This window comes from Mauremys mutica, chromosome 3 (genome assembly GCF_020497125.1).
Source record: "Mauremys mutica isolate MM-2020 ecotype Southern chromosome 3, ASM2049712v1, whole genome shotgun sequence".
Taxonomy (NCBI): Eukaryota; Metazoa; Chordata; order Testudines; family Geoemydidae; genus Mauremys; species Mauremys mutica.
The window spans coordinates 204,359,688-204,371,786 of NC_059074.1; the positions used below are offsets into that span (position 1 = coordinate 204,359,688).

Genomic DNA, 12,099 nt, shown 5'->3' on the forward strand with positions numbered 1-12,099 from the left:
TCCCACCTCTGCCACTTGCCTGTTAGAGGACAGTGGGCAAGGCATGTCATAGCCCCATGCCTCTGTTACCCATTTTACAGATGGGGGAAACTATCCTAGAACATGAGGGCTAGAAGGGACCTCAGGAGGTCATCTAGTCCAACCCTCTGCTCAAAGCAGGACCAATCCCCAGATGGATTTTTGCCCCAGATCCCTAAATGGCCCCCTCAAGGATTGAACTCACAACCCTGGGTTTAGCAGGCCAATGCTCAAGCCACTGAGCTATTCCTCTCCCTCAGAGATATTACTTTCATAAAGCACTTTGAGATCTGATAAAAACACTATACAGGCGAAGTATATGGTGGAATAATGAAATTCAGCTGTTTACAAAAGGTCGTCCCATGAGAGATCAATCTGCCCACCCTTGCACTGACAATACCCAATTCACCTGCCACTCAGAGCATACCAAGATGATGTATTTCTTTAGGACAACCAACCTGAGCTCAGCTACCAGTTGTTAGAGAAAAGGAAAGTGCCAGGAAGCAAAGTACAGCAAGAAAGCAGATCTTCAAGGAGATCAAGCCATTTTAGTTCAAGAAACCCTTCAGGTTTCCTATTGGATTGTGTTGTGCAACAGGTTTTTTTAAATCTTAGTTTGTAAGAAGATAATCAGACCATAAGCAGCTGTACCAACTTCAGTCTTGTTTTTGCCTTTAATTGCAACAACTATTCAGGTTAGATATTCAGTGTGTAACAGGTTTTCATGATTCGAAAACCATCTTCCCCTAAACTACTTGGGGCTTTAAATCCCATATACAGATTATACAAGGCCATTTAGTTTATAGAAACACACTTCATAGTATTAGACATCTTTATTTTTGCTGTATTGCTGAGTGTACAAATACTGAATGTAGTCATAGAAATCCAAAATACACTGTAGTAGAAATCTGTCTATGAAGTGGAATGTATTTTACCTTATAAAATTGCTTAAGAATATACACAAGACCCTCCCAAATATGAACTTCTTTAACATATAATTTAGGCTAGAGAGAAAGATTGCAATACCACCTAAATTTCATTCATACTTGGAGAGAATTGCCCCTTTTTATCATTGGAAAACTGGTCAACATTCTGGAATTTAGTACTTGTAGCCTATCTTGAGATATTAACTCAACAGGAAATTGGCTACATCCAAGTAGTTCATATGCAATTCAGCTTTCATTTATACCATGGAAACCAATACGATTGGCATCAACATGGTTAAGTATTAGTCAAACAAAATGTTTGAGCCAATGTCTTTATATATTTTAACCTAATGAAGTCTAGCTAAATATAAATTTTCCCATGGCTGTGAAGTGCAACCCATGCTGTTTTTTCACATTCTTTCCGATTAAGGCGCCTTAGTTGTTCTTGAACAAGTCAATGCAGCTTTGCAGGAGAGAGACACTGTTCTGGAAGGGAAGACAATTCTCAGTGAGAAGCATGGGATCAAAAACAGACACCAAATTAATTCACACTCTGGAAACAAGTGAGCTTAGCAGTTTTGATGCTTTCAAAAATGGAAAGGCTGAATTTTCTGGACTGTCTGAAAGCTACATGTAATATCAGTACAAAGACCACTAGAAGGATGCTAAAGTTGCACAGACAAGCAAACAAGTTAGGAAGTTCCAAAATTAAGGTTGCACAAGCAACCTTAATTCTGCCCCTTTTGAAATGTGCATATATAGTCCTTAATTATGAGGTCACATACTATCCTCCACCCACAGGGCCCATCTCATTCAGTGATGACTACAGAACAAGCATTTGCAAGATTGTCTGTGCAACTTGAGATAGGAAGTACCCTCCCCATTTTACAGCTGGGGAACTGAGGCACAGGGAGACTCAAGGGCAGGATTTGCAAGTGTCCACTAATTGAGTGCCAGCATGATTAATGCAGCTTGATTATTCAGAGGTGCTGAGCATTTGCAGCTCCCATGGACTATTTGGAGGTCTCAGTGCTCAGCACTCATGAATGAGGCCTTAGGTGTCTCAAGTCGGGCTCTCAGAAGATGAGGAACACAGTGGCCACCTCTGAATTTAAGTGATTGTGCAGTAGCACAGTTTGTGGAAGAGACCCAGGAGAACTGGGTCCTATCTTCTTCCTGCAGCATTCTCTACACCTTTCAACTACTCCAGCAAATGAGACAGGGGTCCTACAAGCAGCCTCATTATCCACACTGGATATTCAATCCCTGAGCAACCTCCATCCTGCACACAGAATACCGCAGAGGCCTGTTGAAAAAATTAGTATGCAATCATGTAATTAAAGACTATATCATGCACACAGGGGCCAACCCAACCTGGCTTTTCCTAGTTTTAGTACTTGACTCAAATTTAACCTTTTAAAAAGGTTATTTTGCATGTAATTTCTTAGCTTTACGAGGAAAGAACAATCCTCTAATGTGCAACCAGAGTAAAAAGCAATTTCTCCAGGAGAAAGGTTTGGGAGTATATGTGGTCCCAGATGTGGTGTTACAGCTGTGCACTTTTACACATTAGGGAGAGAGTTCTTACCTTTGCGTGCTTGATTTCCAGCTCAGCCATTTCAATTAGATTTTTACGAAAGGCTGCTATTCTCTTCCGCTTGAAGCTGATCAGTTCTACAAACACAAGAAGGAGGGAATATATGAATATTAAATTCTGGGGAAGCAGGGAATGTAAAAGGACCTGCCCTTTTCTTTCACCCCCATGCACATGGTATCAGTCTGCCAAACTTCAGTTTTAATTGGCAAAGTTTACATGCTTATGGTTGCAAGTCAAGCCATCCTAATGCGACTCCCAGACTACAGGCAGCATTCAGCACTCAGAACAAGTTTGACACCCCTGCCTAGCTCCTCCTCTGAAGAGTAGTGTCCCCAAGAAGTTGAAATTCTGAAGAGAGCAGACCCAAGGAATAGCCCTTCCGGCCTCCTGTTTCCTCTTAGAAGGAGAGTATAAAAGCAATAGTGTGGCACCTGTACAACAGCCCAGGAATCTGGACTTTGAACTCCTTTGCAGCACAGGGAGACTGACTATAGGGTTGTACCACAGGAAAAAGGGAGCTAACTCCATTTAAACCCTGCTTAACACAGGGCTAGACTCCATGTGTAAGGAATCAGCAGAGGGAAAGAAAGTGTGGCTTCCCTCACCTAGGAAAGCACTTGGAATGGCTGGCAGACAATGTGTTGTGCCTCCTCTCTGCATGGAGGCAGGTCAGACAAAAGGGACTACCCCTTGCTGGGCTGCCCGACGTTCCAGAAGCACCCAAGAGCCACCATGAAGCATGGGGCCCCAACACAGCACCCACTAGATAGCGCTTCACCCACCTCATCTGCTTATGAATTTGAATCCCTTCCCTCATCCCTTGTGTGCTTAGTCCTAGATTAAGCGGTTTGTAGTAGGAACCTAACATCTTTGCAGAATCCCTAGCATACACAAAAAAAAACCTGCTATATAAAAGGACTAAGTTAGAGACAGCGACAAAGTCCTGCAGCACCTTATAGGCTAACAGACGTATTGGAGCATAAGCCTTCGCGGGTAAATACCCACTTCAAACATGCGTCTGACGAAGTGGATATTCACCCACGAAAGCTTATGCTCCAATACATCTGCTAGTCTATAAGGTGCCACAGGACTCTGTCGCTTTTTACAGATCCAGACTAAACACGGCTACCCCTCCGATAAGTTAGACAGACACTGACTAGATACTCTAGACAGTCCAGCAGAAATGGGAGTCAACTGTTTTTTTCCTCCCCTCTCCTTAACAAACCTACTCTAGACTTATGAACATACTCCTAAGTAGCAGTGGTTGAATGCAATGTGCAGTAGATTACAGAATAGCTTTAGTCATTCATGCTGCAATACTACATGAACTTTTATGCAAAGCAAGTACTTTGCAGAGTGCTTAGAAACCCTTAAATCCAGTGTTTACGTAACTGGGTGGGAGGTTATGATTTTATATGCAATAAAACAGCAGCACCAAGAGGCTAAGTGACGTACCCTAAGTGACAGCAAGTTAGAGGCAGCTCTCCAAGTAGAACTGAATTCTCAGTTCTCTGCTCTAGCGGTTAGATCACAGATCTGGAGTTGCACCGTCATGCATCTTAACGTGTGCTGAGTTTGTGATGCACATACTGAAACCCTTAAGTCAGTTTCATAAATCAAGTTTTTCCTTCAGACTAGTCAGAAGAGTCACTCCATGTGTGACGTTCTGAAGTTTCAGCCCTATACTCCTGAAGTAGTGCGTGCAGTTCTCTAGTTTATTTGGCCACAAGAGAAGCTGCAGTCATGTACATTTACGTTCTGGCCAGCAGCACGTGCATTCCCAGATCACTCCTGCCCTTGTGTAAAAGGTGCACAGATGTTCAGGTGAGGGTATGGCAGACCTGTAAGCTCTGCCCTAGAATGCCCCTCCTAGGAGGTAGAGCAGACTTGGGAGTGAGGAGTGTTGGGAAACAAGAATGAGGTAAGACCACTTTCCTCTTGCATGTTTTACTAGCGTGCTTGGGCTCTGATCAGAAGAGTTTTGCCTTGTTTTCCATTAGATACCTCACACTAGACCTGCGTGACTAAAACGTTGCTCTAAACGGACCACTGACCTCCACCCATTTGGGCATCTTGACTTTGTGCAGCTGAAGGGATTTAGTTCCAAAGTTACCCTTGGGGAAGGGAGACAGCAAGAATGAAGTTTCAACCCAAAAGGAAAACGCAGGACCATTAAAGCACCATAAGGACAGGCCCCTGTTCTTTCTTCAGTATTACAATGATCTGCTTAGTTTGAAGAACACCAGATGACTGAACGTTTAATTGAGATCACTGATTATTAGAAAGGAATATTTAGGGATGCTGAGACTTGACCATGTGATGTAAAACAGTTTGCTTGACTACCTTACTCAAAGCCTGCTAGCCTGGAAAGAAGAGTTAGGAGAAATGGGACTTCTGGGTGAGCTGTGGGGCATGGAACTCCATGGAGTTTTACTATGGAGAAATTCCCTCTGAGAGGCCTGGAAAGGATGCAGAGGATCAATGAAACTTAGTGTGCTGTGATGTTTTACCTTCCTTTGCAGACTCGGAAAGCTTTTCAAACTTCTGACAGCAGTCTTGCTGGTGTGCTTCTGCCAGTCTGACATCTTTGCTTTTCAATCTAGCTTTGTCCAGGGCTTTGTTTGAATTTTCATAGTCCGCAAGACTCCGGGTACGTCTGTATAGGAGATCCTTTAATTAAAAAAAAAAAATACTGGATGTTACTCTTACTTGCATCAACAGCATCTAGAGAAATTGGTTCTGGATTCTGGGCTTTGATTGCAGAGTAAAGGAAGCAATAAGCCTAACAAACTGTACTTCTAAGAGGTAGGATCAAGTGCTCTGCTGGCTTAGAAGGACTTTAGGTGCTTAAGGAGTGACATTAATGGCTGCAGAGATGTAAATACAGTAGTAGTGTATACTAATCTAGAAATACTTGTGCAAAACAGTGTTCTGTAAAAAGAGTTCAGGCATCAACAATGCCCTATAAAACTACAAAGGATACTGAGGCCACTGTTTGAGTTGCTAGAGTGTTTGTATTGCATTTCTCTGAATGATCCAATGCAGTAATGTCATTCATTAACACACACACAAGCCTGACAAACCACCAGCTATACTAGGGTTTCCGTCTGCACTATCTGCAGCATCTTCTCCAGCCCACCAGCACCAGTATGATCAGAATGGAACACTGACCTGCAAAAGTACATGGAAGGTCCTGCCATAAACTTGAGTTCAGATTCCATTAATCAAGTTCACACCAAATCCATAACAAAGCAATGAGAAGTGGCAGGAGGCAGGTGCCATTTTTAATCTTAAACATGAAGGGTATTTTTGAAAGAACTCCGTGCTAAGTTAAGCCTCTCCCTGTTGAGGTCAGTGGGTTTACCATTACTTGAATGGGAGCAGCATTAGGACTACACTAAGCATTTCTGAAAGTCCCACCCTAGAGCTTTATGGGAATGGTGACAGCTCATGGTATATCTACACAGCAAAGAGAAACCTGTGGCTGGCAAGGGCCAGCTGACTCAGGCTCACAGGGCTTTTATTGTGGGGTAGATTTCCAGCTTCAGGCTGGAAACCAAGTTCTAGGACCCTCCAACTGTGCAGGGTCCCAAAGCTCAGGCTCCAGCCCGAGCCCAGAAGTCTCTACAGCAATGAAAGCCCTGCAACCCGAGCCCTGCATGCCCAAGTCGGCTAGCACAGGCCAGCCACAAGTTTCTTTGCTGTGCAGACGTACCCTCAGGGGACTTGGAACATAAGAATGGTCATACTGAGTCAGACCAATGGTCCAGCTAGCCCAGTATCCTGTCTTTGGCAGTGGCTAATGCCAGGTGCTTCCAAGGGAATGAAGGGCAATCAAGTGATCCATCCCCTGTCATCCAGTCCCAGCACACGTCTGTCAAGATTGGGGACGAAAGGCTGTTACACACTGAATAGCTAACTGGAGATTGTTGCAATTAAAGGCAAAAACAAGACTCAAGTTGGTACATCTGCTTATGATCTGATTATCTTCTTACAAACTAAGATTAAAAAAAAAAAAATCACAACAACCCAATCCAATAGGAAACCTGAAGGGCTTTTGAGAGACTCGAACTAAAAGGGCTGGTAGACTTGACCTCCTGTCTTGAAGATCTGCTTTCTTACATTAAGTGGTAAAAAGGAAGTTGAGACTACTTGAGAGTCTCCCCTCAGTTGATGACAATTGCTGAGCTATTAAAGCTGTCAGGTAGCAGATCCCTGGTTTTGGAGGGAGGAGAGGCTTGTCAAGGGTCCCCTCAATACTTTGCTCTGAAATTCTCTACTCTGTTCCGCTGAATTAAAGCCCAGAAAACATGCACAGCACATTTATTTTTCCAGGGACAAGGCGGGGGAAGAGACTCAGGCTGTATTCCTTGTTGGGGGGTGGGGGTTGGAACACATGCACAAGCTCGCGTGCTAATTAGCAAGTTCGTAACTAAGTAACTTCAGGGAATAATACAGGATGAGCCTTAGCAGAAGTGGCTCACCTTTGCTGCTTCTATGTTGAGCATGTAGTATCGTAACAGTTCAGACAGCTTTAAGTCTTCATCTGATGACACACGACTCTCTACCTTCTACAGAAGAAAGGAGCAAATAGGAATGACGGAACAAGAGACAATGAAGCCTAGGTTTACAGATCTTCAAAGAAGCTCTTACCCTGAGTTTTTCAAAGAGCTCAGCAACTTTCAACAAGTACCTAAAAGAAAGAAAAAGAAATTTCCTTACATTTCATTGAGATCTGTAACGTAGCACTTAAAGAACAAGATTCTTAGCATGAGAGCAGAAACCTACACAAGTTTGCATACTGGTGTAGGTGCTGGTTTAGGCGAGTCCTTATTTAAATGAGGAAATTCAAGTACAGGTAAGAAAATATATGTCTGGACTGAAACCAGTGAGAGAAGACAAGGCGCTTTTAGCTTAAGCCTGCTTATGAGAGTCTACCCAACGTGCAAGCTCTTTGTTCCAATGGGCTTGTCTTTATGCTCTAGAGCCACAAAGAAGTGGCTAATAATGCTTACAGGACACCACCTTGAGTGGACATTTTGCATTGCACCACACTTATTTATGCAAGTCATTCAGGCCTCAGATACATAATGGTTCTCTCCCAGGAAAAACTGGCCTGATAAATTAACACATTGCTGACTTGCATTGAGAAAGGAGCCTCAGTGCAGACAATTATAAATTAGTGTTTGTCCAAACCCACAAACAACCAATGAATGGTATCAGTGCATTCTGGGAAGACACCGACAGCTATCCCATGCACCTTAACAGCATCTAGGAAGTATCATGTTGTGGGTGCGCCTCTATACGTCCTAAGGGCAATACAACCTGGTTACAGGAGCTCGGAAGATGGAAGACTGGCCAACCTGTTTACAGGTAGTCAGGGGTCCCTTCTACGCTAAAAATTCTGACATCCCCAGAAGGCAGCCATATGTCAAACTACTATGGCTCCAGGCAAAGGACACACACAGTTCGTTGCCACCATGAGTATTGGCTATGTATGGACACATGGCAAGTTTACAGACAAGCTTGTCATATACAGGGTACAAACTTAGTTATGTTAGACGGGGCTTCTAACACATTTTGTATAATATACAAAACGGGAAATGACTGCCTAGAAAGGAGTACTGTGGAAAGGTATCTGGAGGTCATACTGGATCACAAGATAAATATGAGTCACTGTTGCAGAACAGACAAACATCATTCTGGGATGTATTAGGAGTATTGTAATCAAGACTCAAGTAGTAATTCTTCCGCTCTACTCCACGCTGATTAGGCTGCAATTGGAGTAGTGTGTCCAGTTCTGGGTGCCACATTTCAGGCAGGATGTGGACAAATTGGAGAAAGTCCAGAGAAGAGCAACAAAAATGATTAAAGGTCTAGAAAACGTGACCTATGATGGAAGGCTGGGAAAAAAAACTTGGGTTAGTCTTCTCTTCTTCAGACTAAACAGAGAGGGGACATAACAGTTTTCAAGTACATAGAAGTTTGTTACAAGGAGGAGGGAGAAAAATTGTTGTTAACCTCTGAGGCTAGGACAAGCAGCAATGGGCTTAAATTGCAGCAAGGGAGGCTTAAGGTTGGACATTAGGAAAAACTTCCTGTTAGAGCAGTTAAGCTCTGGAATAAATTACCTAGGGAGATGGTGGAATCTCCATCATTGGGATTTTTAAGAGCAGGTTGGACAAACACCTGTCAGGGATGGTCTAGATAATACTTAGTCCTGCCTTAAGTGCAGGGGACTAGACTGGATGACCTCTCGAGGTCCCTTCCAGTTCTATGATTCTATAAGGCTAAAACTTGAGTCCAAATCTGCTGGATTCTACTAGGATTCTATTTTAAAACATTAAGCGGAAGTGGATGGGGGGAGGGAAATGTTAAGTGTGCCATATTGATAGCACCATTAAAAAAAATAAAAAATAAAAAAATCCCACATTCTCAACACCAACACTAGAGATACTAATTACCAAGGAGGGGACCTCAGACAAAGCCAGGATTCAGTGCATTGTGTAACAAAATTAAAAATTGGAGTACTCCAGTGAATACCTACTCTTGGATTTTTGTATGAATTAGTGGGTTTGCTTACTTTTTAGTGACTGTGGGCTCTTCTAAAGCCAAGCTGTTCAAGCAAGCTGAAGTGCTGATGTAGTCATCTGCAACATCTGCGGGAACAAGGACAACGCTGTCAGTTTTGTCTCTAGTGACATACACTGACATTACATAGAAAAGGTTTGTAAAAAGAGTTCACTTTTATGTGATCTTGTCATCTTATCTGCCTTTGCACATGCATCTTTGATTCTGTTGTAATAGTTTACGAGGAAAGTCTTCTCTTGCTCAAAGAAGTCATCCACCTCCTGAAGAGAGAATATGATCTGTTAGACCGATCGCACAGCTAGATTAGCACTGCCTTCATTTACCAATGAGTTCAGTAAGAGACTTTAAACCTTTGCCCCTATGTTGTGAATCTGTCCATTAAGTGTGGCTACACATTTCTAGCCTCCCCTTCACAATGAAACAAGCCAATGCTGCTTAAAAAGTCTCTCTAGTACAAGTTTCTTCTTTATGCAGAAGTGACGAGGGACCCCTACAAAGTCTGGTGGCACTGAATTTTCATTTTCCTTTTGACGTACCTCCACCCAACTTGGGTTGCTACTAAAGAGCCCCAGGGCATCCTGGGCTGCAATTTAGTGATGTTGCAGACCCAATTCTCCAGGCCACTGGTGTGTGATGGGCAGGAATTTAAAACATGACAAAAAAAAGTTCAGAAGTTATGGTTCTTACAGTCATAACTGGCATTACAGCATGTACTATCAAGTTTAGTGTTTTACTACTTATTTAGTGCAGCCAAGTTCATTAACATGGTAATCCACTTAAAAAGCACAACCAAAGGAAGTTAAAGGCAAAATTAACACTGAGAATGAAGAGAAAAAGCTCTTATTCAACTCTTAATTAGTGCAACTGCAACACATGATGCACGTGCATCTGTTGCTCTGCACTTCAGAAGGTTGAGAACCACAGGAAATGTAGTGTAGAGTTACCTGAACTTTTCATTGTCTAAGGAAACTGTGCTACTCTGTGCTGGACATCACTAGTCAGCACCTCCCCAAGTTGTGAACACTTCAAAGATAACTAGTTCTCTACCTACAGTCAGCAGGAGCTGGACATTTAGATCTGATTTTTTGTGGCATTTCCTTAGAAAAAGCCTAGGTCAGGGGAGATTAGCATTGCTGTATGAAGGGGCAGAGGTTCAGAAGCAAGCTCCAGATTCAGTGGTCGGTCTCCTAAGGTTTCACTCAATGTTAACAGTTCTATTGTTCTAGTGCAGGGGTCTCCCAACTTTTTATGCCCAAGATCACTTTTGAAATTTAAGGGCAACCCAAGATCTGCCCCCACCCTGCTCACGCCACACCCACCCCTTCCATCCCCCCCACTCACTGTCACTGGGCTAGGAGAGGGCTCTGGGCAGAGCCTGGGGCACAGTGTTGGGGTGCAGGAGGGGGAGAATTAGGGTGCAGGCTCTGGGAAGGGTGTTCAGGGCTGGGGACAGCCTCCCGCAGGTCAGCACTTACCTTGGGCGGCTCAGTGAGGCTAAGGCAGGCTCCCTGCCTGCCCCAGCCCCACACCACTCGCAGAAGGGGCCAACATGCTGGGCAGGGGGGAGAGGGGTGGCTCTGCGCACTGACCCTCTGCAGGCACCACTCCCAAAGCTCCCATTGGCTACAGTTCCCCGGCTGAAGGGAGCTGCAAGGGTGGTGCTTGCAGGCAGGAGTAGCGTGTATTGGTTTCTGGAGCTGAGTGGAGGCATTCTAGTACTATTAGATATGCAAAAGTTTCAGCAGGCCACCACATTTTTGCCCAAGAGTTAACTACATTCAGAGCAGTTTCTTTAGCAGGATATTACTGTGCGACTCTTCACGGTGTACTGAAACTTTAGTTGGTTTGTTTTTTTTAAGGGAAGGACAAAACTGACTCCTTGGATGCCCACCTCCAGTATTTATATCCTTGGAGCCCAGGATTTGTCAATTTCATCCCCAGCTTGCCAGTCATGTACTTCCTCTAGGCAGGCAGGCTTTACCTATTCAGACACAATCAAGTGTTCTCACAACTCTGCAATGGATTGGCTGAACTGATCCTTAAGATTTGACAGCAAATATGAGGTAGGAAAGTTATTGAGTGTACTCTTGACAAAGCTAGGAGAAACCTGCACCAGGAATAAAGCAATCCTACATAGTGGAAAGCAAGAGTGAAAAGGTATCTGATGGTTGTTGAAGGGGAGCAGTTCTTCTTACCTTCACTCCAGAGAAGAGGACTTCATCAGCACTCTTCACCATGCTTTTTAAAAAGCCACCAAACATTTCTTTAGTATTTTTTCTCCGAACACTTAGCTAAAAACAACACACACAAGTTTTAGGCAAGTAAAAAGCAGTTCAAAGACAAGCTTCAAGTTTAATGTTGTACTGGTGTTGTCACTGCACCAGGCAACGTGATGTTTGTACTGCACTAACTTCCAGGTATATTTTAAAAGTGATTGAATTGCAAGTTTCCTCTAGAATTCCTGTTTTCAAGTTATAGCACCAGAGAGGTCTTCTTGTAATGAAGGAAGGGACTATTGATTAACTTCCGTGTTTCTAACAATTCAGCACAAAGACAAATTTATAACATCCTTGTTCATAACAGTCTTTCCCACAGCTGCAGGTGCATTAGAAGTAAGGTGCATTTCAACAGCTTGTATTTAATCCCTCTGAATAAAGAGGGAACATTACACAGCATCTCTGCTTTGTAATAGGCATGTTACACAGCAGCCCCTACAGCTGGAGAAAGACAAAGGGTCTGAGGTGCACAGGCTTTTCTGAAGAGGCTGAATTTTTAGGGTAGATAAAAAAATCCTTTAAAAAAATTTATGTACATTTTTCTTTAAAAATAATCCTATTGAAAATTAGTTCTGAATTATGATACCTATGTTAAGGCCTATAATTACTCTAACACTTCAAAACCAAGAATATTTGAGAAGTATGTTTGCTGAAGTCTTCCAGGAAGTCACTGGCTAAGCACCTGGAGTCA

General features: G+C 43.2%; 1 protein-coding gene across 2 annotated transcripts in view; it reads right to left on the bottom strand.

Moving 5' to 3' along the window:
• Positions 1 to 836: 836 nt before the first annotated feature.
• The window catches only part of SNX5 (sorting nexin 5), a 37,480-nt gene continuing 26,217 nt past the window's right edge, over positions 837 to 12,099 (bottom strand). For both annotated transcript variants that reach the window (XM_045009918.1, XM_045009917.1), the window contains exons 6-13: positions 11,328 to 11,423; positions 9,287 to 9,392; positions 9,125 to 9,200; positions 7,195 to 7,234; positions 7,026 to 7,112; positions 5,052 to 5,211; positions 2,533 to 2,618; positions 837 to 1,430 (exon numbers count right to left, since the gene is read on the bottom strand). In XM_045009918.1, the coding sequence (XP_044865853.1) occupies positions 1,380 to 1,430; positions 2,533 to 2,618; positions 5,052 to 5,211; positions 7,026 to 7,112; positions 7,195 to 7,234; positions 9,125 to 9,200; positions 9,287 to 9,392; positions 11,328 to 11,423 (702 nt within the window). In that variant the 3' untranslated portion in view covers positions 837 to 1,379. The remainder of the gene's footprint in view (positions 1,431 to 2,532; positions 2,619 to 5,051; positions 5,212 to 7,025; positions 7,113 to 7,194; positions 7,235 to 9,124; positions 9,201 to 9,286; positions 9,393 to 11,327; positions 11,424 to 12,099) is intronic.